General features: G+C 51.3%; 1 protein-coding gene across 4 annotated transcripts in view; it reads right to left on the reverse strand.

Moving 5' to 3' along the window:
- The window catches only part of PAX7 (paired box 7), a 114,149-nt gene that overhangs the window by 47,739 nt on the left and 40,105 nt on the right, over positions 1-26,305 (reverse strand). For all 4 annotated transcript variants that reach the window (XM_008967111.4, XM_003814438.4, XM_008967109.5 and 1 more), the window contains exon 5: positions 5,312-5,511. In XM_008967111.4, the coding sequence (XP_008965359.2) occupies positions 5,312-5,511 (200 nt within the window). The remainder of the gene's footprint in view (positions 1-5,311; positions 5,512-26,305) is intronic.

Consider the following 26,305-nt stretch of genomic DNA (forward strand, 5'->3'; position numbering starts at 1 on the left):
TGAAAGCAGGCTCTGGGTTTTATTCTTCATTTCTGATCCTTCTCTCAATACCCTGCGTTGGGAGTAGGGTACAGTTGATGCCATCTGTGTACTGTGTCCAATGTTCCATCTGGCCCTTCTCTTCATGTAGCACAGAGGAAACAAACCTGAGCAGATAGACTTGGGTTCAAGTCCCAGCACAGTCACTTTGAACTGTATCTTTTTTTTAAGTTTTAGTTTTTGTGGCTACATAGTAGGCATGCATATTTATAGGATAGAGGGGATCTTTGATATAGACATATAATGTATAATAATCACATCGGGGTAAATGGGGTATCCATTACCTCAAGCATTTACCCTTTGTGTTACAAACAGTCCAGTTATATTCTTTTAGTTATTTTTAAGGGTACAATTAAATTATTATTGACTATAGTCACCCTATTGTGTTATCAAATACATCTTCTTTATCCTTATTCCTTTTTTGAGCCCGTTAACCATCCCCACTTCTCCCCTCACCTCCCACTACCCGCCCCAGCCTCTGGTAACCATCCTTCTACTCTCTATCTCCACGAGCTCAATTGCCTTAATTTTTAGCTCTCACAAATAAATGAGAACATGTGAAGTTTGTCTTTTTGTGCCTAGCTTATTTCACTTAACATAATGACCTCCAGTTCCATCCATGTTGTTGCAAAGGACAGGATCTCATTCTTTTTTATGGCTGAATAGTACTCCACTGTGTATATGTATGGCTGTGGTTTAGGAAGTTGCTTTCCTTAGCTACATCTCAGTTTTCTCATCTGCAAAATGGAGAGAAGAATCACACATACCCCGCAGGGTCATGGTGAGAATTAATAAACATAACGTATGTAGACTGGTGAGCCATCATGCCTGGCACATAAAAAATGCACCATGAAGGCTGGGTGCAGTGGCTCACGCCTGTAATCCCAGCACTTTGGGAGGCCAAGACCAGCAGATCACCTGAGGTCAGGAGTTCAAGACCAGCCTGGCCAACATGGCAAAACCCTGTCTCTATTAAAAATACAAAAAATTAGCCAGGCATGGTGGTGGGCACCTGTAATCCCAGCTACTTGGGAGGTTGAGGCAGGAGAATCGTTTGAAACCGGGAGGCGGAGGTTGCAGTGAGCTGAGACTGCGCCATTGCGCTCTAGCCTGGGTGACGAGTGAAACTCTGTCTCAAAAAAAAAAAAAAAAAAAAAAAAAAAAAAAAGAAATGCACCGTGAATGCTACCTAGTGTTATTAAGAGATTCAGTGTAAGTTGTTAATTAGTGAATCTCTGTAGTGCTTCCACAATGGGATTTCTGTTCAGAACATCCCACCCCTACCCCAAGCAAAGAGCAGGGTTCCAAGGAGCGTAAAGTAAAGAGGCGTTGTACACTGCCCTAGTTTCCTGGTGCTGATCATCTGAAGGATGGGGAAGTCATCAGAGGCAGTCATGGGAGAGGCCATGGGGTGACCTTGGGACCTATCAGCCCTGCAGCCTCTGTTTCTAGAAGAAATTCACAGGCTCAGGGTTGTGGCACCCAGGAAAAAATGGGTCTGTTCACCTCTAAGGAAGATATATGTATCACTCCAGAGAAAGGAGTCATGGGTCCCCAGGCATGGGTTCTCCTGCCTGACACCCCCTTGGCTGCCCTTCATGTGGCTCTGGCTTTCTCCTGGCTGAGGCAGAGGTGTTACAGGCACTGGTAACATCTAGCAGGCTTCAAGCAGAGGCTCCCGGCCCCTGCAGGAAGGCAGAGCTTGAGGGAGCCAGAGAGGATAACAGGCCACTCTTTGGTGACCAGATCCCCACCTGACATCATGTTTACCTGTGCACGTATTTATGAGAATGCCAGCTTCAAGACAGCAGAGCTTTTTGCCCAGTGAATCCCCTATGCCTAGAACAGCGCCTGGCACACAGCAAGTACTCCGTAAATGACTGCTGGGTGAATGTACCTGGAGCTGCAAAGGTGGCTAGAATTGGAGCTGCCAAGAACAGGCAGAGTTTTAGTAAGAACAACCCCCATTTATGGCACTTCTGTGTGCAGGTACTTCCTCTTTTTTTTCTTTTTTTTTTTAACATGTAATCATTTAATCCTCAGAGCAAGGTAGACATCATTATCATCATCTTGCCTGTGAGAGATGGGTGGAGGGTGGAAAGGGTAAGACATGGAGCTGGAATCCACATCTAGGTATTTGGCTCCAAGCCCACCCTGAACCAATCCACTAACCCACCCATCTGCCAGGTCCACTGAGATGAGATATACGATTGCAAAATCCCAGAACCACAGACCTTTAGAATCAAAGACCAAGGCCTAAAATGTATGAAGCCACATAATGTAAGCAGTACTCAGGGGACTTTGAGGTCATAACTCAAAGACCTCAGGGTCCCTGATTGACTGGACATTGTGCTTTTGTTTGAACACTTCTGGTAATGGGAATCTCATCACCTCACAAAGCATCCCTGATTGTCAGTAAATAGGGATCCCAGAAATGTAAGGGTCTTAGTAATTGTTGAGTTCCATCCCCTTATTTGCAGACAGGAAACGAAGTCTCAGGAAAGGAAATTGACCTGCTGAAGGTGACACAGCTGACCAAAGGCAGGAACCCTGAGCTCTCAGTCCTGAGCTCTTTCCTGGAGACCTTCATGTTGGACTTTAGATGCTCCTCTCTTGACCCTGGCCCTGGGTTAACCCTTTGGGAATGCTCAGAGCAGCTGTATCTTTCAAGTCTCCACTTCTCCAGGCTAAATGTTCTTGATTTATTTTATTTTATATTTATTTATTTATTTATTTATTTATTTATTTATTTATTTATTTATTTTCGAGACAGAGTTTTGCTCTTGCTGCCCAGGCTGGAGTGCAATGGCATGATCTCGGCTCACTGCAACCTCCACCTACTGAGTTCAAGCGATTCTCCTGCCTCAGTCTCCCGAGTAGCTGGGATTACAGGCATGTGCCAGCATGCCCGGCTAATTTTGTATTTTTAGTAGAGACAGGGTTTCTATGTTGGTCAGGCTGGTCTCAAACTCCCGACCTCAGGTGATCCACCTGCCTCGGCCTCCCAAAGGGCTGGGATTACAGGAGTGAACCACCGCACCAGTCCGTTTATTCTTTAAAAACTCAAACGTTTTTTGTTCCCTCTTCTCTGAGAAAGCTCTCAGGCTAAATGGGGAGATCCAGCCCTGCCCTGGGAGAGATTCTGGTCTAATGGGGAGTCCCTGCCCTGCCCTAGAGGGAGCTCCATGCACTGGGGAAGCCCAGAGTATGATAGGAAGTCAATAAGACGCAGGAGGCGGGCCCCGCCCCCTCAGGATGGCTTTGCCTGGGCTCCGGCTGCCTCTCCATTCCCAGACCCCCTCCCTCCGTGGACCTTGAGTGACACCTGTTTCTGAGTCCCCTGGGCCAATAAAAGCACTGCTCTGACAGCCAGGAAATTTTACAAGGAGCAGTCAGGCTTCAAGGTGGTGGGAAGCCGCCGTGGCCGCCAGACGTGGGAACGAGAAAGCGCCCAGGAATGTGCCCAGGAGAACAGCTGCAGGAGGATCAGAGCGGGAGGGAGGCCTGGAGCCAGCTCGGATATCACCTCGGTCAGGAGGGGAGGGAATGAGATGAGCTGGCTGCTGCCTCCCGCCTCTTTCCCCTTGGGGTCTCCCTCAAAGGAAGCGAAGGGCCCCTAATCTGGGAGTGAGGACAGGGGGCGGAGGGGTGTCCGCTGGGTCCTGGAGTGCTGAAACGTCCCTTGCTTCTAGGATTGTCCCAGTTGCTTTCAAATTTCAGCTTGTGACTCAGCTTGTTCGTTTCCCTGGATGGAAAGGACGTGGTTTTTGCCAGCAGCTGGGCCTGGCTCAGCCCCCATCCAGCTTGTGCCCCTGGGCATGTTGCTTCTCTGAACTTCCAGTTTCTGCACCCGTGGCTTGCAGGAGGTGACCATGCTGACCCGACAAGGTGGTCTGAGCTTCCACTAGGTCACGTTTGAGAAGCAGCCCCAGCAATGCCACTGGCACCAAGTGGGTGCCGGGCAAAGGCTGGCTCCTCTTGGATGGAAGTGCCCGCCGTCAGCAGTTTGGGGTGGCCCCTCTGCAGGCCGCTGTGACTCCCTGAGCACTGCTTAGATTCTGGTAATGGGGATCTTTCCCCTCTCTCTATGCCTCCCAATCCATGCAGAAGACAGCCCGGGAATGGATTCCCACAAGAGCCGTTCATCACGACTTGTCCCGGCTCTTCCTCCTCCATCCCCAACCCTCCAGCCTCAGCCCTTTCCAGCCAGATCCCCAGAGAGGCTCCTGCACTTGGAGAACAACTGTAGGCCCCCTGGAATCCGAGAGTTTGGCCTGGGGAGGTGAGGCAATGTCCCCAGGCCCCCTGCAGCAGGCCTTTGCCCCTCAACCCACTGACAGAGAGCAGGCGGGGCAGTCCTCGAGCCGTCGGGAGGCTCTTGCTCTTCTCCCCTCTTCCTTCCCATATATTGAGGCCATGGAGGGGATGTTCAGGGTCTTTGGGGGCTGCCCACCCTGCCCTGAGGCATCTAACCTGCCAGGAACTGGCCTACCCAGCCTACGTGCATGCTTCCGGTAACAGAACACTCATCACCCATCTGAGGAAGCTAGGCTTGTTTGGAAATCTTCCTCCTGATCACTTCCTCTGCTCATCAGAGATTTGGAGATTTTTATACTCCCCAAACCCTCTCTTCTGGCTGAACTAATGCCCTCCCTCCCTCCCTTCTTTCTTTCTTTCTTTTTGTGAGATGGAGTCTCGCTCTGTCACCCAGGCTGGAGTACAGTGGCGCAATCTTGGCTCACTGCAACCTCCGCCTCCCACGTTCAAGTGACTCTCCTGCCTCAGCCTCCCGAGTAGCTGGGATTACAGGTGCCTGTCACCAGGCCCAGCTAATTTTTGTGTTTTTAGTAGAGATGGGGTTTCACCATGTTGGCCAGGCAGGTCTTGAACTGCTGACCTCATGTGATCCTCCCACCTAGGCCTCCCAAAGTGCTGGGATTTCAGGTGTGAGCCACCACACCTGGCCTCCCTCCCTTCTTTCATTCCTTCTTTCGTCCTTCTTTCCCTTCCACCTTCTTCCTTTTCTTCCCCCCTTCCCTCTATCTCTCCCTTCATTCTTCCCTCCTCCTTGGGCTGTCCAGCTCTCAGTCAACCAACATTTGCTGCCTACTAACTCTGCATCAAATGCTGGTGGCATTACTTGCCTACACAACCCCCTGAACCTGTTGTAAACCCTGCGAGGGGTCCCATTAAACCCACTGACCTTGGCCATCCCAAACTTCTGAATCTCTGGAGTATATCTGCAGCACCGACACCGCAGGTGCCTCCTCACCTGCACACGCGCCTCGGTCAGCTTGGTCCTCTGCGCCAGCTCCTCGCGGGTGTATATGTCTGGGTAGTGGGTCCTCTCAAAGGCCTTCTCCAGCTCCTCCAGCTGCTCGGCCGTGAATGTGGTCCGACTGCGGCGCTGCTTGCGCTTCAGTGGGAGGTCAGGTTCCGACTCCACATCCGAGCCCTCGTCCAGCCGGTTCCCTACAGCCGGAGGAGAGGGAGGGAGAAGGCAGGGGCTTAGAGAGATGGAAGGGTGCTGGGGTCTGGGAGGAGAGCACAAGGCACACTCGTGCCCACCTAGGACCCATGACTGCACTGCGATCAGACTCCTCCCAAGCACAAGATAGAAGGATGCTCACCCTAGCATTGTTTATCAATGTGAAGGATGGGAAGCAACCTCCATGCCCAACCCTAGAGTATTGCTTAAATACTTTCTTGTAAAATATTTCCCTTTATGGAAAAACAAACAAACAAACAACAACAACAACAAAACAGTCCCCTCTGGTTGGGCATTTTGTTTATTTCCACTGACATGCAAGGATGTCCATGACATAAGACTCGAGGGATGGTTTCGTGGTGAGATACACTTGACAAAATCCATAGAGCTATATTCTCAGTTAAAAGGACAGAATTTTACTGTATATTAACTGTACCTCAATAATCCTGACTTTAAGAAAAAGGCCTCCAATGTATGGTGGCTCATGCTTGTAATCCCAGCATTTTGGGAGGCTGAGGCAGGAGGATTGCTTGAGCCTAGGAGTTCAAGACCAGCCTGGACAACACAGTAAGACCCAACCTCCAGAAAAAAGTAAGAAAATTAGCTGAGTGTGGAAGTGCATGCCTGTAGTCCCAGATACTCAAGAGGCTGAGGTGGGAGAATCGCTTGAGCCCAGGAGTTCCAGGTTATAGTAAGCCAATCACACCACCACACTTCAGCCTGGACAACAGAGCAAGACCCTGTCTCATCAAAAGAAAAAGTGCACACGTCCAGAGCTGCCCATCAAGAAGCTTAGATTCCAGGCCTGGCTCTGCTCCTAAATGCCGGTGACCCTGGGAAGGACACCTCCCCTCCTCGGGCCTCACTTTCCCCATTTGTGACATGAAGGGTTTGGATTAGGAAACTTCCACTGACAAGCTCTTTCTGGGATGTCCCAGGGTCTCTGAGTGATTCCCCCAGGCTAGAGGAGACCTCACCTGAATGACCTTGGTCAAGGCCGTGGACCCCACCCAATCATCCCCACTAATTTCCACCATGGAGACTGGGGGTGGGTGAAGGCCTGTTGCTTCCTGGGCCTGGGCCTGGAGAGCCCAGAAGGCTGGAGTCAGCTCACTTCCCAGGCCTGGTTGGGGTTATCAGGCCAGGAATCTGCTTCAGCCCTGGGCCCAAGCTAGGGAGGCTGCAGGAAGCCCCTGCTCAGCCTCCTTAGCTGTTGGAGCTGAGACACCCAGGAATCAGCTCCCTGTCCCCATCAATCCTGTGGCTCCTGCCCACCTCTGACCCAACAGAGGGGATGCTAGCAGGGCATCTCCCAGCCAGGGCGCTGAAGCTGCCCCTCAGCAGCCCCTGGGGAGCTGCAGGAAGCATAGAGAAGAGGAAGCAGAAAGGAAGATGGAAAAGAGAGCAGACACTCAGAGGCTACCTTCCTTCCTCCCCACTGCTCTTCCTCCTTTTTCTCTTTTGCATTCATTTCTTTCTCCCCCTTCCTCTCCTTCTCCATCTCTGGTATTCCTGGAAGCACTTTTATTTTTTGTCATTGACTCATTCACTCCTTCCCCTAAAGCATTTATTGAGTACCTGCTATGCACCTGAAGAGGCTAGGTATGCAGTCGGCAAGGTAGGACCTGAGCCCTGGGCTTGGAGCATTCAGCCTGAGTCAAGCTAGAAGAGCTTGGGAGACCTTGTGCTCGCATCAGAGATGGGAGAAGCTGAGTCCCAGAAAGGTAACGTGAGGTTCACTCAAACTGTGCTCCCCGCCCCTGACCCCTTCCACCAATACAAAGATCCCTTCCTCCCAATCGCTTCAAGTGTTAATTACAGGAATAGGCCTAGGCCCCTCCCCCAAGGGGCAACCCCCTCCTCCCCGCAACAAAAACAAAAAGAGAAACTAGTACTGCCTTACATGTTAACTGGAGGTGAAGGGAAGGGCACTGCAGGCAGACAGGAGAGCACATGCAAACGCCTGGTGTGTCAAAAGGCATGCTGGGTAATTTAATCGTGGTGCCACATTCATAGCCAGGAAGCTGGTGGGTGTGGCCCGGATGTGTGGGAGGTCATGCGCCTGGAGGGTCATCCATCTTGGCAATGCCTCTCTGCCCTGGGCCCACTTCCTTCCATCCTGCTATCTTGTCCGTTGGAAAGTTATCCTTGCTTTTTTTTGGCCAGTGCCAGGTGGTCTCTGATGGTGACGCCATGCCACACAGCAAAGGAACGGATTGCAAGGGAGTCCTGCCTTCATCATGGCCTGCCTCATCCCCAAGGGCAGAGACCTGGAGTCAGATCTAAGCCCTGCCCTTGCTTTTCCTGCCAGGGCTTCCAGTTACCCAGCCCCGCAGTCACTGTGGGGAGACCACAGTGGGCACAACTGCCATCCTGGGGCCCCTTCCCCACCATGTCTGGGGCTCAGAGCCAAATACAACTAATGCCAAGGATTCAATTCCTGAAATGCAGTGCATAACCTCAGTGTTCCGACGGTGACAACGAAAGCCAGCACTTGGGGCTTCAGAAGAAGGAAGCAGGCATTTGTCCGGCAGGCAGGGAGGCCAGCCCGTGGATGGGGAATGGGGCACCAGATTCAGTTCTCCAGTGAGGACACTTGAGCTCAGACAGGAGCTGAGGGGGATGGGGACTAGATTTGTAGGGAGTGCAGTCTCTGGGCAGAGACTGTCCTCAGAGCTGTGAAGTCAGAGATGAGGGCAGACACAGGCCCTACCCTCAGAAAGCCCCAGTATGATGGAGGAGGCACAGCCTTGTCCTGGGGGAAATCCTAGTCTTTCTTATTTATTTTTTATTTTTATATTTTTGAGATGGAGTTTTGTTCTGTCGCCCAGGCTAGAGTGCAGTGGTGCCATCTCTGCTCACTGCAGCCTCCATCTCCCGGGTTCAAATGGTTGTCGTGCCTCACCCTCCCGAGTAGCTGGGACTACAGGCACATGCCGCCATGGCCAGCTAATTTTTGTATTTCTAGTAGAGACAGGGTTTTGCCATGTTGGCCAGGCTGGTCTCGAACTCTGGTCTTGAACTCCTGACCTCAGGTGATCCGCCTGCTTCGGCCTCCCAAATTGCTGGGATTACAGGCATGAGCCACCATGCCTGGCCTGGAAATACTAATCTGACTGAGTCTCCATTCAGTTCTAGAGCAGTGCTGTCCAATAGAAGTTTCTGCGATGACGGAAACGTTCTAGATTCGCAGTGTTCAATGTGGCAGTACTAGCTACATGGGGTTTTGAGCACCTGAAACTTCCCTACTGCAACTGAAGAACTTCATCTTTCATTGTATTTAATTTTAATTCAAATTTACATAGTCACACATGGCTGGTGGCTACCACTGAGGCCAGCACAATCTGATACAGTCATTAACACAGTTGTTGTCTCTTCTTAACAAAGAGAGGGCAGGCCCCAAGCTCACAACTTCCCCTGTGCTAGTCTCTAGGTAGAATTTAACAACGTTCCTTGTTTTTATGCTATTTATGGTTTTTATGGTTCCCATCTATTTCAGGAAATGATACTCATTTTCCATTTATAAGAGCATTAGTATCCTTGAATTAGGTTTTTAAAGGTGCTTTTGGATATAGTAAAATATTAAGGAAATAATAGGACAAGATATAGAGTTGTGACCAAAATCATGACTGCAGTTAGCAAAGGACCAACATTTGCTTTATGCCACCGAGAGATAAAATTCAAGTGCTTCTGCCAAGCCCTAGGCCTCAGTGCCCTCCCATGCTTCAGCTGATCCCTGGGTCCTGCAAGTCACCTGCAGCTTTCTAGACTCACCATGGAGTTCTGGGTCTAATTCCTTCCTGTCTCCTTGTCCCTCCCACTCCTTATTCTGCAGGGATTTGGGGAACTCTGTGGATCCAGAGAGATGCCCAGACCGAAGCCCAGACTGGGGAAGGCCAAGCAGGGCCCACAGATCTCTCTTGTCCGAAAGGATCTGGCATGATCCTCTTGGATGTTGGAGGTTGCCATAACAGCCCTCTGGACACTGAGTGGGGAGGGCAGAGCTCTGCTCACTGCCCACCGAGATCCAGAGAGATCTCAAGAGAACAGAACTGCAGTTTATTTGTGACTTCAACCCCCGAAAAAGAGCATCCACCACCCGCCTTGGCCAAGCTCAGGGGAAGAGACCCCCATTTTAGAAACCTCTGTGCCAGCCTTCATAGGTCTGTGAAGCAGGGACTATTGACTCTTTTACAAATAGGTATACCGAGGCTCAGAGAGGTTCAGTCACTTGGATGGAGGACACACAGCCAGTGAGCCCTGGAGAGGGATTGGCGGGAAGGGACAGATTGGGAAGGAGTTTGAGGGTCCTCTGGGACAGCCCCGGTCTAATCAGGAATCCTGGTCTCGGCAGCCTGAGACCTGGCTTGTGGGCTCTGTCTTTCCCTAGCTGTGTGGTCTTAGACAAGTCGCTCCCCTTCTCAGGACCTTGGTTTTCTCCGCTATAAAAATGAAGATAACAATACATCCTTGTATGCCTCCCTCTCTGGATGGCTTTGAGAATGGAATGAGATAAAGATGATGGGGCCTGGTGTGGTGGCTCATGTCTGTAATCCCAGCACTTTGGGAGGCTGAGGCGGGTGGATCACCTGAGGTCAGGAGTTCAAGACCACCCTGGGCAACATGGTGAAACCCCGTCTCTACTAAAAATACAAAAATTAGCTGGGCATGGTGGTACGTGCCTGTAATCCCAGCTACTTGAGAGGCTGAGGCAGGAGAATCACTTCTATCTGGGAGGTGGAGGTTGCAGTGAGCTGAGATCACGCCACTGCATGTCCCCCAGGGCAACAGAGCAAGACTCTGTCTCAAAAAAATAAAAATAAAAAAAAATAATAAAATAAAATAAAGATGATAGGAGTAATTTGCAACTTCAAGGACCCATGAAGGCTATTACTATTGTTGATGATGAAGACAATGACGGTGGTGATGACAGAAAAGGAAACGGGGTGGGGAGTACAGGGTCAAAGCAGTGTGAGAAGACACAAAGAGCCCCAACGCCACCACATCAACCTCACTTCAGCTTCCTGCACCCCCACTCTCTTGGGGTGCCCTTCTCCCTCCCCACCCCTGGAAATCCTTTAGCCTCAGAGTTAAATTAATCAACAGGATTAGGTGGAATTGGCCACAGAGGCCCTGCTGGTTGGGGCTGAGTCTTCTGTGTACCAAAAGCAGGTACCTTGGTGAAGCCTGGGCAGCTGGTTCGAGGAGGGGGACGTGGGGGGAGTGAACATGGGAACGCATTCATTAAACGGCAGCCAGATTTGGGGTACGCAGTAGGGGAGCAGCCTCATGGCCAGCCTGGGCTCCTGCCCTCGCACTATCAAACAGCTAAGGAATGGGATGGTCCCAGGGGGTGCTGGTCTGGAGATTGCCCCAAAAGAGAAGGATACAGGGAGAGACGCTCTCTCTCAGTTCCTGGATCCTGTCTCTAGTTAGGGATGTGGAGCAGTCCATACTGAGCAAAGGAGAATTGCAGCTCCTACCTGAGAGACCTCCCAATCTCATGGGGGAGAAATAGCCTCTGTTTTAGGAAGCTCCCAGTCAGATGGAGGAGGTATCACCTTGTCCTGGGGATTTTCCAGGGGCCAGATGAACCGGGGCACAGGACAGACGTAAAACATCAAGGCAGCTTGTGGCTCGTTAAAGCAGCAGAGCCTTAAGACAGAATGAGGGGCGGGAGGTGCTGGGAGCCATTTGCGTTGTCAAAGCTTTGGGGTGGGCAGGAGCAAGTTGGCCAGGCAAAGTCTGGCCCAGGCTGAGGTGATGGTGGTGATGGTGATGGTGATGGTGATGGTGATGGTGATGGGTGGAAGGTTGCTGGGGGCAGCTCCCATCATCTCTCCCCCAGCCTTTGCCTCTCCCTTCAAAGCCTCCTTTCACAGCTACTGACCTCTGGAAGCCATCACTGACTGCCAGCATGTGCCAGGAAGCCTCAGCCACGCCAGCAAGGCCTCAACCACTATGGGCCCTGCCCATGTGTCCCCACTCACCTCGCCATCCCATACAGTTCCCTGTCCAGCCACTCATGGCTTCTGTGAGTGAGTGAGCCAGGTGGGTCTTGCTTTGACGCCTTTGAACATGAGCTTCCTCTGCTCAGAGTGCCTTCCCTCTTCCTGGGAGTGCTCACCCAGCACCATCCAGCTCTTGGGCCACCTCCCCCAGCAAGGCTTCCTGGGCCCATCCAAGGTGATTTCAGTTCCCTTTCTTGGCGTTCTCAAAGCTCATCAGGAGACACTGAACTAGACTGTTTATGGGTCTGTGGGTCTCACTGGTCTGGGAGATCCTTGAGTGCGGCAGGGACTATGCCTAGGACACAGCATGTGCTCAATAAAGGCCTCTTGAAAGAATAGAGCTTGGCAGAGCTTGGCAAAGTCTCTCTTGAACTCTGACACACTGCAGCAGTCACCCCCCGAACGTGCACACAACACTCTACAGTTTACAAGCCCTTTTGTTGTCCCAACAGTTTCTCCCAATAAGGGGAGGGGAAGGCAGGCAGTGTTATCCCCATTCTACAGATGTTCAGTGGAGTCTCAGGGCAGTGGGGCTGCAAAGTAAACCCAGGACTCAGGACTCCCAGCCCGGAGAAGGCCAATTTGGCTACAGCAAGTTCCCGGGTGATGGAAAATTCCATTTCTGGTCCTGAAAACCAACGTGGCTTCTCTTCCATCCCCAACCTTTCCCTCCTCTCTCTTTTGCCAGAGGAAAAGCCTTGAAATAAGGTGGCCACAATCTCTGAATCTACCCAGCTCACAGAGGACCAGGAGCTGACCCATTTCTAAATCACCCATCCCGGATCAGTGGAGGCCGGCAGTGGCCCTGAGGTTTGGGGTCCTTCTCTCAGCCTCCCTCACACCCTCCGGAAACCCTCCCACCCCTGCTTCTGCGCTCCCCTCTCCCGCAGCCTCCCAACCCAGCTTTTATTACAGTTTAACATAGGCCCCGGCGTGGAGCTGCGGCACAGAAACGAATCACATAATAGTTGATATGCGTTTTAATCAAGTAATTCGGGCAGAGCTGAGAGCTGGCGAGTGTGGGCCAGGCATCTCTGAATACCAAACAGGCCTGGGCGCAGGTCTCAGAAAATGGAAAAGTCATTTACAGCTCAGCTGGGGGCCCGGCAAGCCAGGACCATGGCAAGGGCCCTCCCTGCTCCTCCGAGGGAACCGCTCAGCTGTAACCAGCGCACAGTGTACGGGGCTCGGGCGTGGCTGCGGGAGTCAGACTGCACACAAGGACAGGGCGACTGAGGAGCAGACTGAGAGGCAGGGGCTTGGAATCCAAGTTAAACCTCCTTGGGGGCCCAGGAGAGGATGAAGCGTCCCACTACAGTCCACCTCTTCTGCTCACACTCCTTTTGGGAGCTCATCTCAGCATTGGGCACCATACCCAGCCAGCACTGTCCTTCATCCCCTCCTCTCCCTTCACGCCTCTCATGCAGCCGGCCCAGCACTGAGGCTAGGAGATCCCGAGTCCCTGTTAGCTTGGAACCTGTCCTGGCATCCGCCCTCCCCATCTCTTCCTGGACTCCAGCCACCACCTTCTTCCCCAGCAATGGCAGGGCTTTGCAAAGGCTGTGCCCTCTGCCCATGCCCTGTCCCACCCTCCTCATGGCCTGGTGAACCCCTGCAGTTTGCAGCTGGTCAGGCCAGGAAGAGCGGGCACTGAGGAGCACAGACTCCGGGCTCAGTCTGGCTGGATTCTGTGGCCCCCACATGTGAAAACACAGATAATAACAGAGACACCCCCGACTCTCCCTCAGCACAATCACAGACGTGCTATGTATTCTGTTTTGTCATCTGTCCCCAGCACCCATCCACCACCCACCGCACACTCCACAAAGATGGGTATTATTATTATTATTATTGAGACAGTCTTCCTGTGTTGCCCACGCTTGAGTGCGGTGGCTTGATCTCAGCTCACTGCAACCTCCGCTTCCCAGGCTCAAGTGATTCTCATGCCTTAGCCTCCCGAGTAGCTGGGATTATAGGCACCCACCACCGTGCCGGACTAATTTTTGTATTTTTAGCAGAGACAAGGTTTTGCCATTTTGGCCAGGCTGGTCTCAAACTCCTGACCTCAGATGATCCACCCGCCTCAGCCTCCCACAGTGCTGGGATTACAGGCATGAGCCACCGCACCCGGCCAATGGGCATTCTTGACTGTCCTTTGGATAGTCAAGAGCATTGACTGTCCAAATTCATTCAAATTCATTGATTCGTTGCCGAATCTCCAATGCTCAGCACAAAGTGGACACTCAAATATTTGTTGCATGAATGAATGGATGATAAAATGACTTGGTATCTTACGGCACATAAAGTAGTGCTGGGTTGGTAACAACTGAATGTTCAAAGAAAACGAAATTTAGAAAAACAACAGTGCCGGGGACAGGTAAGCCTTCCTCGGTGCTCTGGGTCTAAGGTATCCATAGCTGCATTCTCATTGCTGAGACAGAGCAAAACTATCCACGCTTTATTCATTTCAAATGTGTCTGTGCGCTCACTCAGTCCCAGTATCTAGGAGTTCAAAGGTGAAATCAACCCAGCCCTACTCTGGGGGTGCAGGGGAGATGGGTGGAGGGGAGGTCAGGTCCTGGATAGAGCCACTGAGCCAACCGCCTGACCAGTTGGCCCCGCTCTGGTTTCTGGCTGTAGCTGACCACTTTCCTGACCCCCATCCACTTCCCCCACACAGGTACTCCCCTGTCCTGGTGAGCAGGGACCCCAGCCAGGTGCCCTGCCCCACCCAGGCAGCTGGGCAGCTGTGCAGGGACAGGTGGAGAAGGGGATTGAGTGAGGGTACAGGGGCAGGGAGGGGGCTCTGCATATTCCCCTTGAGACCAGTCCTTGACAGATGGGATCTCCATCAACTCCCTAGGTCCTGCCTACCCCGCCCCCACAGCCCGGCAGCACCTCCTCTCTCCGCTTCCCAGGCAGACCCAGGAGGGGCCGAGAATGTCTTAAGGCCACAGCACATCTGGGGAGTCCATTATCTCCAGCCCTTGGACCAAGGCTAAACCACCAAGTTGCTGGCCCCAGAGGAGGGGGTGGCAGCTCAGAGTCTCAGGGACTTGCCCAGGGCCACTGCCAGAAGGTGGCAGGGTGGGATTCTAATGTGGGGTTTTCTAGGGCTGGAGTCCCGCCCACTTCAGGCTGCTCCTCCCATCCCCAGTTCTCCACTGGGAAGAAGACAGGGTGAGCTGGCATTGATCCAGGGAGAACACTTCTTGCTTCTTCTCGAAGGAGATTCTAGAAAGGGGGCAACATGGCTCCTCCCCCTCCATGGGGCCCAACAGCTGGCAAAGGGCAAGACTCCTCCATGCTGACGTCTGAAGGGTCCCACCGGCCCCTAACCAGAACCTAGGCCTCAGGCTCCATGGCCAGGTCCTCTGGCTGCCCCAGAGGCCTCCTGGGGGCTAGGAAGCATTGGCAATGTGAGGATCCAAATATGCTCTGTCTGACTCCAAATCCTATACTCTCTCCCAGTGACTGAGAGACCCCCACAGGTTCAATTTCACTCTCCCAACTCAAGGAGAGGAGGGAGGGAGGAGAGTGTCTTTAGGAAAGCCAGAGTTGGACTCTCACCTTGTTCACAAAACTTGACAAAACTTTTTCTCCAGGGAGCTCCCATCGAACCCCACCAGGCCGGATCTTAAAATTCTAAGCCCGGCCGGGCATAGTGGCCCACACCTGTAATCCCAGCACTTTGGGAGGCCAAGGTGGGTGGATCATCTGAGGTCAGGAGTTCGAGACCAGCCTGACCAACATGGTGAAACCCGTCTCTACTAAAAATACAAAATTAGCCAGACATGTTGGTGCATGCCTGTAATCCCAGCTGAGGCAGAAGAATCACTTGAACCCGTGAGGCAGAGGTTGCAGTAAGCTGAGATTGCACCATTGCACTCCAGCCTGGGCAACAAGAATGAAACTCCGTATCAAAAAATAAAAATAAAAATAAAAAAAAATAAAATAAAATAAAATAAAATAAAATAAAATAAAATAAAATAAATTCTAAGCCCTAGGTAGATGATTTGCACCACAAAATCTGATGCAAGGGGAAACTGCAGTGGGGCATTCTCTGATCCTGGCTCTCTGCTAGCAGCATGGTACTGTCCTTAGACACTAGAGGGCACTGTGTATACATTCCTGCCAGGAAAGAGCCTTTCTAGGAAGAAGGAAGTAGTACTGCTGGAAATGGTACTGTGTAGTTGCATGGACAGAATTCAGAGCCCTGTATTCTCTTGGCAGACCCAGAGCTCTTTCTTCTGCACCAAGCTGTGAACCAAGCACAAAGCACATATGGGAGATGAAGCAAGAGGTTGAAGTTGAAGATGTCATGAGGACCCTTCTAACTTGGTCTCTTTAACATGCTGGTGTCCTGTGCAGCCAATATGGAGTTTTGGAAGGGGTGGCAGCTGTGAATTAGTGAGGAGGATGAGGTGGGACATTTTAAGAGGGCACCTTGGGGGCAGGGGCAGGGCCACTCTATGAGGAGCTCAGCTCAAAATCTTTTTTTTTTTTTTTTTTTTTTACGGAGTTTTGCTCTTGTTGCCTAGGCTGGAGTGCAATGGTACAATCTCAGCTCACCGCAACCTCCGCCTCCCAGGTTCAAGCGATTCTCCTGCCTCAGCCTTCCGAGTAGCTGGGATTACAGGCATGTGCCACCATGCCTGGCTAACTTTGTATTTTTAGTAGAGAGTGGGTTTCTCCATGTTGGTCAGGCTGGTCTTGAACTCCTGAGCTCAGGGGATCTGCCCACCTTAGCCTCCCAAAGCCCCAAAGTGCTGGGATTACAGGCGTGAGCCACCGCGCCCGGCTCAAAATCTTTTACACTCTTCCTGTGACTTTAAGTCCATCTTGAAATTACTCACTAGTTCTCATTCACTTCTCTCATGGGTTATTTCAATCATTTACTCATCCAAGTTATTTAAGCAGCAGGGAGAGCAACGATTGTGCTGGGCAGAGCAGAGGTCACTATGCTGCTCCTGAAGGGCTTGCCCGCTTGGTCCTATCTTACAAAGTGTGGTGGAGGTAGCAAGGGCTGGCACTGGGGGAGAGGTGAGAAGAGTAGAGGCAGTGAGGTCAGACGGACCTGGGTTTGAGTTTGGAATCTGCCTCCTACCAGCCATAACTCCTGGGTATGTTTAAGTCCTGAGCCTCGTTCTTGTTATTTCTAAATGGTGACAGTGATGGGAGACAGAAAGGAGGAGGGGAGGTGAGGAAAACTAGATGGAGGCTGAGCTCCCAGCCTTGTGTGTGACAGGCGCTCCTGGGCTGGCCAGCCTGCCAGCCACCAATCCCAGACCCAGTCTCTCCTCTCCTTCAGAACAGAAGCCTGGCAGGTGGGGAGTTGGCACTCTGGGCTCATCCATGACCTGCTGTGTGACCCTGAGCATGTCACTTGTCACTTGTCCTCTTGGAATCTCTATTTGCTTATCCATCCCCTGGGAATAAGAGCTGCCATCCTGCCTATTCCCTAGGGTACTGATGCAGCTCCAGGGGTGGGAACCTTGAGAAATACACAGACAGAGGTACCCTTGATACAACTGTCCCAGCCCCCCACTAACCTAGGAAAGTAACTTCATCCCTCTGGGCCTCAATTTCCTCATCTGTAAAATGAGGACAAGAATAGTACCAACCCCACAGAGTTGTCATGCACAAAGATGAAAGGAATTACTGCAAGGCAAGAACAGTTCCAGGTACTCAGTAAGCACCCAATCCATGTTAGCTATTATTATTGCTGCTATTGTTATTATTGGCCCCTCCATGTAGTGTGGACCTATTTTACTTCTGTATCCCTCAGAGGCAAGCACAGTTGCCTGGCGCAAAACACAAAGGCAAGGAATGAATGCATGGATGAATGAATGAACAAATGACTGAATGAATGAACAATTGACTGAATGAATGAACATGCCTTTGTCATCCTTTCCTTATTCTTCCACGGAGGAGGCTTTGCAGACTCCAAGCCATGCCCACAGACCCCACGTCCATCCCATCCCATCCTTTTCCCAGAAATCTGTCCTGGATGCAAAATGTACCTACAGAGAAGAGGGGGCCAGGTGGTCTCAGGTAAGTGATTCAGCCGTAGCATAAATGCTAGAGGCACTAAGGGGCCAGAGGAAGACAGACGCCCAGGAAGCTGGAGCAGGGGAGGCCTAAGGAGAAGTCTCAAAATCAGCAGAGGGGAAAGAGCAGCAGCTGGGGCTCCAGTGGCCAGATGAAGCTGCCCGGCATGGAAAGGAAAAGGCAGCCTGACCACCCATCCGCGCCCCACAAAGCGGCTGTGAAAGGACCATATGCCTGAGAGGCCAAGCCTGCAGGACCCTCCTTCTCCCCCTCCCCACGCCCTCACCCCTCCTCAGTGCTGGAGCCCTGGGAGACACAGGGGCTGTGTCCAGTTGGAAAGTTGTTTGGAGGTGGAGATGGAAAATGGCTTTGGGCCTCGTCCCTCTGTCCATGTAACTCCCTGCTTCCGGGCTCAGCCATGAAGAAGGACTTAAACCTGGGGCTCACTCTACCCTGAAGACGGGGCTCTGTGAACCCATGCAGCATCCCCCAGTGGGGCTGGGTGTGAAGGCCACAGAGAAGAAGCGTTCAAACCGCTGCTGGTGTGCTTTGACCTTGCGAAGCACCTTTCCTGTAGCAAATCACAACACCTCACTACAATGCTCATCAGTATTTCTATTAGCCCAATTTTACAGGTGTGAAAACTGAGGCTCAAAGGGGTTAAGTAACTCAATGGCAGAGTGACAGTGACGGCCAGGCAGCCAGTCCCAGAGCCCTCTTAACCATCGCGATGGGCACTTCTGAGCGTGCCATCCCAGGTCTCCTGCACAGGCTCAAACATGCCCACCCTGCAGAGCCACTTCCAACCTCCATACCGACTTGTGCCCTGGGATGATGCCTTCAAATTAGTTCCTGTTGTCTAACCCCACCATCCTCCCAATCTAGACATGAAGGCCACATAGTCCATGAAGCCCTCCAGGACTGCCACATCCAGAGAACTCTGCTTGAATCCCTGTGGCACTTGCTGCCTGTGCCATCTTCTCAGCCCTTGGTGTCAACTCCTGCTGGAGACTAATCATTAGCTTTTAGTGGATATGTGTGGAAAGTCCATCTCCCCATCAAACTGAGGACAGCCCAAGGTAGAGATGGTGCCTTTACAATAAGACTGGGAGTTCCTCGAGGATGGAAACTCTATTTTTTCTTATATTGGGCATTACCCGAGGGCAGGGTAACTAAGAACAGCTCTGTAGTTCCTATCATTCTAGAACGCTTTTTTTTTTTATTTTTGAGATAGAGTTTTGCTCTTGTTGTCCAAGCTGGAGTGCAATGGCACAATCTCGGCTCATTGCAACCTCCACCTCCTGGGTTCAAGCAATTCTCCTGCCTCAGCCTCTCGAGTAGGCATGCACCACCATGCTCAGCTAATTTTGTATTTTTAGTAGAAACAGGGTTTCTCCATGTTGGTCAGGCTGGTCTCTAATTCCCAACCTCAGGTATTCCACCCGCTTCGGCCTCCCAAAGTGCTGGGATTACAGGCGTGAGCCACTGCGCCCAGCTAAATGCTTCTTTTCTTTCTTTCTTTTCTTTTCTTTCTTTTTTTTTTTTTTTGAGACGGAGTCTCGCTCTGTCACCCAGGCTGGAGTGCAGTGGCACGATCTTGGCTCAGTGTAACCTCCACCTCCCGGGTTGAAGCATTTCTCCTGCCTCAGCCTCCGGAGTAGCTGAGACTACAGGAGAATGCCACCACGCCTGGCTAATTTTTGTATGCTTAGTAGAGACAGGGTTGCACCATATTGGTCAGGCTGGTCTTGAACTCCTGACTTTGTGATCTGCCCACCTCAGCCTCCCAAAGTGCTGAGATTACAGCCGTGAGCCACTGCGCCTGGCTAGAATGCTTTTAATCACAGTCTAAAGGAACTGCAGCCATCAGTTAAATAAAGAAGCCACGGACCCTCATCATTACACACACAGCAAGGAGAACTGATTAAGCTTACCCAGAGTCACAGCTTCTGTCCCAGGACTCTGTGCCAGTTTCTTTTCCCTCCAGAGTTATTTCTATGCTTCCAGCTTCCCTTCTATCCCCACATTTCTATCTTCCTTCAAATAGGCCTCCCAGGAAAACTCTGAAACCTAACATTCTGTGCACCTAACAAGGTGTACAGAGAAGCATGTGCCCCACAGGTGTTTACCAAGCACCCACTGGTGCCTCACAAACCACACTAACAAAAGCTACAGCAGTGAATGTTCATTGCAACGGGAACTAGGGGTCTCAGGATCATGCCACCATGAAAGAGACCCACTCGCCGAAAGATGGGTCTGCTGTGCGCCGGTCCTGGAGTGCTGATGAGAAAGTCAAGCAGGATCACTGGAAACATAAGCCTGACACCCCCACCACTGGGGCAGTTGCTGTAATGGAGGCCATGCCGCCCCCCTTAGAAACAAGATCTCCACCTGAGAAGCCCACCCGATGAAACAGACTTCACCCTCTGGAGACACCAACACCAAAGCCATCAACTTGGTTATTTCCCGTTACTGCCTCCAGGAATGCCAGATTAAAACACGAGTTGTCAGGGCGGAAGTGTCCCCCAAATCACCTACAGTCAGCTAGCATGCCCCATTTAGATGAGAGGACTCTTCACCTTGCCCAGAGGGGCATCCCCCAGGAGCCCGTGGGCTGGCTGTAAAGACGAGGGGGCTTGGGGTTGAAACCCTGAAGTTTGTCCCTGACTTCACCTCCAACTTGCTGTGTGACCTTTGCCGAGTCTAAACCCCTCTCTGAGCTGCATTTTCCCTACCCCTAAAACCAAGGGGTCTTCCTGGATCTCAAAGAACAGCCCCCTGAGAAGGAGTCTGGGCTGTATCTGATGGATAAACTCCACCTTCAGGGTTCAGGATAGTGCCAGGCATACAGTGGGGCTGGCTCTCAACAATGCCTGTTGCTGGAGAAAGGATCATTGACTGGTGGGGGTGGTGAAGAGTTTCAGAAGGGACTATGATCCTAAGTTGCGTGTGCAGCATGAGCTACAGGACACCCTGAGATCATCTGCTTCCTGTGGGGGAGGGGAAGGACCAATTTCATCACCCTCCCATTCTGCCTGGGGCCTGCCCTGCCTCCCAGGATCCCCCAATCCCCCTCTTTTCCTCTTAGGAGAAGGGGGTGGGGAAGACTTATCCTTCCCTTCCCCTCTCCTCCCCCAACTTCCCCTCCCCTCCCCTCCCCTCCCCCAGCCACTCATGGGCCCCTTGTGTCTCCGGCTGGTCGCTGGGCAGCGAGAGGCCTTTCATGGTGCATTCTCCCGCTGCTCCCCTCCCCACCCTCTCTCCCCAGCAACCCCAACCTGTCGTGCCCCCATCAATCTACTGCAACCCAGCCCTCTCCAGCTGGCCTGGCTGGGCCGTTCCCAGGCAGAGCAGGTCCACAGTGGAAGGTGGTGGAAAAATGTGGACAAATTTCTGATTTGCAACACTCTGGGAAAGAGTTTATTGCCATTGTTTGAGGACGAATGTATAAATAAAGCAAGGCGAAGATGGCAGGGGGAGGCTGGTGAAAGGCAGAAAACGAGAAATTTTATGGCCATAAGGAGCGTACTCTAATGGTGATTTTTGAGGCACTGGACCATGGTAGTTACTTAGCCAAATGATTGCTGTGAAGCTGGACGAGGTGGCTTATTTCTTAATTACTGTTACGTATTATGTCAGGCGGATGCCCCAACCCTGGAAAACTTGGTCCTGAGCGGACCCCGGCTTGGAGCCAGCTCCTGGTGCAGGGATGCTGGTGGGCAGATGGGAGGCTAAGTGAGGGCTGTCACCTGCCCTGATCAGGGGAGCGACCCTGGGGCCTGCTGCATCTCCCCGCTGCCCAGACTCCTGGCCCCCGAGACACAACCAAGAGAAGAAGTGAAAGAGAGACTCGAACTTAGAGCCATGCCTTCAAGATATGAATTCACTCAACACATCGGGGTCGAACACAGGTATGAGCCCCGTTCTGAGCTAGTTATGAGAGCTGTGACAGAAAATGAGACTTCAAAAGCTGTTTACAAAAAGCAGCCGGGGGCTCATTTCGGCTTCCTGGCTAAGAGTCTCTGCAAAGCTGTTCAGAGAGCAGGACAGCAGGTGGGGTTGGGGGGACAGCCTGAGAAGGGGTCCTGGGCTGTATCTGATGCATTAGTTACCCCACCTCCAGAGCCCAGGACAGCACCGGCATACAATTGGGCTGAGGAGAGGAGAGATGCCCTGACATGCTATGTCACCTTGGCCAGGTAGGTGGTCTCTCTGAGCCTCTGTTCCTTCACCCATAAAAACTGGGTGGGCTGGGTGGGGCTAAATATTCCCTTTTTGGTTCTAACATCTTAAGATTCTGCGATTCTAAGATGCTGTGGTTCTGTTGCTGTCAGAGTTGGTGAGGTTGATTTTTCCAAGGTGATCGGCACGTGCCTATTGGACACTTTCGGCTTCTTTTCATGGTTGGCGTGTGTCAGGTAAGGCAGCCACAGAGGAAAGAAGGGGGCTACTGAGGGTCCACTATGTCCCAGGAAGTCATCGTGTACTACATCCTTTCATAGAACCCTCACAATCATCTCATGGGAAGAGGACTCTTTCAAACACTCAAAAAGATGTGGAGACTTGCTCAGATGCTAAGCAGCAAAGTCTCCATTCAAACCCAGGTGGGGCAGACACCAAAGCCAATGAATGCATTTTAAGTAAAGCAAGCCACCTCCCCGACATCTTCTAGACCAGCTGTCAAGTGTTAGCAGCATCAGAATCACCTAGAGGGCCTCTGGAAACATAGGTTGTTGGGCCTCATGAGGGAGCCTAGGAAGTCTCATTCCCAGCAAGTTCCCAGATGATGCTGCCACTGCTGTTGGTGGGGGTGGTTCACAATATGAGAACCACTGTTCTATAGAAATGCAGAGAAAACTAGCATCAGCAAATAAACAGGACCACGCTGCTCTGTGAAAGGGAGCAAGAGCCTGGGGAGAAACATACAACCCCTCTCACCCACCATCACAGTGGAAAAAGAGGGACAGACAGCGGTGCCATGCCCTAGCCCCTCATGGCTCCAAAGCCCTGGATCTTTTTCACATGGGAAGGGTGGAGACGATGCCAAGGGGGCCAGCTTGGAGGAGGAACTTCTTTCTCTGTGCCTGCTCCTGCAACTTGCCATGGTGGCTGTGCCATCAGATTCTTGACAGACCACAGCCTGGAAGTCTGCCTCCCTGCCTGCTCCGGGCTCTGAACTCACCTCTTTTCACCCCTTCTTCTCCACCCTGGCTCTTTCCCTAAGTCCTGTTTCTCCTCACCATCTTTCTCTTTGTGTTCAGCAATCAGGTGTGTCACTGGTATTTGCAAGGAGAAAGAGCTGTCATAGTATCAGGAGAGTGGCCTTGAAAAGACTGAAGTCAGGAACCACACCGGACACCTATCTCCTCCATGAGCTGTCTTCCAGCCTCCCCTCTTGAATTATTTGGAGGAAACCTGTTTCCGCTCCAAGAAGATAAGGATTTTATCTGTTTTATTCATTGCTTTATCCTCAATGCCCAGAAGAGGGCCTGGCCCATGATAATTGCTCAACAGACATTTGTTGAAGGAGTCAAAGAATTGCGTCCTCCTATATGGCCAGATCTGTGCAATAAGGTGCAATGTTCCAAATAGTTTGCTCTTCAAGCCAACGTGATTGTTGGTGAGTGTGTTAGGATTGTTTTGTACAATAATTTCATTAGAGATGTATTTATGCAACACCAGACACCTGGCCCCACGCTGGAAGCCCCAGCTAGCCAGCTGAACAGTTCCAAGAGGTCGAGGACTGACACTCTAAACCAACACACAGATATTCCGTCGAATTCCCCCTTCTGCTTCCAGATGTCTCAGCTGCTCAGAGGGCCCCCAAATGCAAATGCAGTGTCTTCATCATGGCTCCAAAATAACCTCCCTTGCCCGTGGAATCCCTCATCCACCCTGGGGTTTGAGTATCTCACTGCAAAGGGTCGGACATCTTTGGAATGGGTTCCTGAAGGAGCCACTTTTTAAAGGAGTTAAAATCCAATTTGCTCCTGCTGTTTACGCCTTTTAAAAGTTTGATGTGTTTTAGATAAAAACATTCTTTTTGATCAATAAAAATAAAATCTGTTACTCGCACCCTGGGGCAATTATTGCTCTGAGCCCAGTTTACTGAATCTTGATCAAATAAACAATGTTATTTTCCAAAAATGTGACCAACCATAGGTTAGTTACATTAAACTAGCAGGGGGTGGTATAATCTGAAAACACACTGGGTCTGACAGGGCACGAAGTCATGCTTCTAGATATTTGGGGTGGACAAAAATGTGTTCACTTAAGGAGCTGACCGTGTGGGATTGGGCTTCTTAGTTCTGAAGAGCACGTGGTCTTCTCCATGGGGATAAAACAGTGGTAACGGGTGTCTATGACGCTCTTGCCTTATGCCAGGTACTAAGCTTTGCATGCATAATTGTCATCATTCCAAGCGCTCAGAGATGGTAGGCATCAATATTAAACCAGTCCTAAAGAAGAGACTCTGAGAGGGGCAGTGATTTATCCAAGGTCACACAGCTATATGTGGCTGGGTCAGGACTTGAACCCAGGCCCATCGGGAGTCGGAACCCATGCTACAGACCCCTTGCCACTCCAACTCCCTTTCACTAAGGGAGGGCAGTGAGGAGGCCTTGGAAATTGCAGCTCTGCATGTGCCAGTGCTGCTGCATCCATAATCTTTTACCTCCTCTTGCCCGCATCAGCACCGTGCTGTGCTTGCTCTAAATAGCCCCGATAGAGGCTTCATAAAAGACCAGTGCTCTGGCCAGATGCAGTGGCTCACTCCTGTCATCCCAGCATTTTCGGAGGCTGAGGCAGGCAGATCACCTGAGGTCAGTTCAAGACTAGCCTGGCCAACATGATGAAACCCCCCTCTACCAAAACTACAAAAATTAGCCAGGCGTGGTAGTACATGCCTATAATCCCAGCTACTCGGGAGGCTGAGGCAGGAGAATTGCTTAAACATGGGAGGCGGAGGTTGCAGTGAGCCCAGATCTCGCCATTGCACTCCAGCCTGGGCGACAGAGCGAGCGAGACTTAGTCTCAAAAAAAACAAACAAACACACAGTGCTCTCCAGTCTAGGGCCGCATTTGGCAGGAGGGGATGCTGCATCTGAGACAGGGATGCATATCCTGGGAAGATGCTGCACCTCGTGTTTCCTGAAATTGACATGGAAGGACACACACCTCCTGCCAGCCATGGTTCTGCTGGGTGGGTGCATGGTGCACCCTTACAATCCTGAGGACATTTATTTCCTGTTACATGTTTCTAAACAAAAAAAAGTTGATATTTTATTATAAGAATCTTATGTATTCTGTAAGAGATGGGGGAAGGGGATGGCTTGGTGGTCTCAGAGGCTAAGCTAGATCTGTAATACCAGGATGCCAGGGGACCTGGTGGCTAGTTTCAGAGGGGCAGTGGTGAAAGAACAGGAGATGGCAAAGGGAGATTCTGAAAAGTAAAGGGTATTATCAAGGGTGCGTGGGATGAGGAAGCTGTTAGGGTTGGACATCAGGCTGATCACCTTGGTGAATGAGGAGGGACAGAAACAAACACTCACAGAGTGCCCCGTATGTGCCATGCTCTGCTCAGACATTCCCTCATTTCATCTTGACAACTACACCAACAGGAACTTTATTATTCCTATTTTATTTAGTTATTTATTTACTGTTTTTTTTTTAAGAGACAGGGTCTTGTTCTGTCACCCAGGCTGAAGTGCAGTGATGCAATTATAGCTCAGTGCAGCCTCTAACTCCTGGGCTTAAGTGATCCTCCTGCCTCAGCCTCCCAAGCAGCTAGGACTACAGGTGGGCACCACCATGCCTGGCTCATTCTTTAATTTTTTTTTTTTTTAATAGAGTTAGGGTCTTGCTATGCCAGCTCCTGGCCTCGAGTGATCCTCCTGCTTCAGTCTCCCAAAGCACTGGGGTTACAGGTATGAACCATCAGGCCTGGCCTGTTCCCATTTTAAAATGAAGAAAGTGGAGGTACTGGTTATGCCACCAACCCAAAGATATACGGCAGGGCCAAGATTCAGGATTTGAATCCAGGCCTGCTGAGCCCTCCGAGATGCTGGGAGGGAATATGTCTCTCCAGGGTCATCCTCCCAGGGCCCAACCTCCACCATCACACCCTCCTCTCACCTGGCCCACTGGGGCCTCCCAGCCCCAACCTCTGGCTTTCTTCCCCTTCCAGGCTCGGCTGTCTGCCCTCTAATTAGATTCCCCTGGAAATAAGAGTGCATTGTACAGTTCTGCTAAAGGCAAACTGATTTTACCATTTCTTTTCTTTCCTCCTCTTTAATGACTCACAATGTCTCAAGGAGGTTTCACTTAGGGCCTGCACACTGGAAAATTATTCTGTCTCTCATGTACTCATTTTTCTGTTGAGGAAAATTGAAAACTGGATTCCTCCTCCATCACTGGCCCCCTCTCTTTGCCTACCTTGTGCCCAGAATATTCTAGTCCTCTCCCGAATTGCCTTCTAGGCCCCTCTCTACCTCGAAAGCAAGTCCTGCTGCCTTCCTGCCCCACAGCTTGGAAAGGCTGGCAGGCCCACTGAGCTAGGGAACAGTGAGGGGTCTTTCAAAAGTTTAGCGAGAAGGGAGGGAGCGAGCGGGTATGGGGTGCTGGGAGCCAAGCGGTTTGCCAGGCTTTGAGATGTGTTTGCCTCTAGAGAACTGGACCGGCTCCAGCACTTTTGAGGCAGGAGTTGGGTGAGTTCTGA

Source organism: Pan paniscus, chromosome 1 (assembly GCF_029289425.2).
Source record: "Pan paniscus chromosome 1, NHGRI_mPanPan1-v2.0_pri, whole genome shotgun sequence".
Classification (NCBI taxonomy): Eukaryota; Metazoa; Chordata; class Mammalia; order Primates; family Hominidae; genus Pan; species Pan paniscus.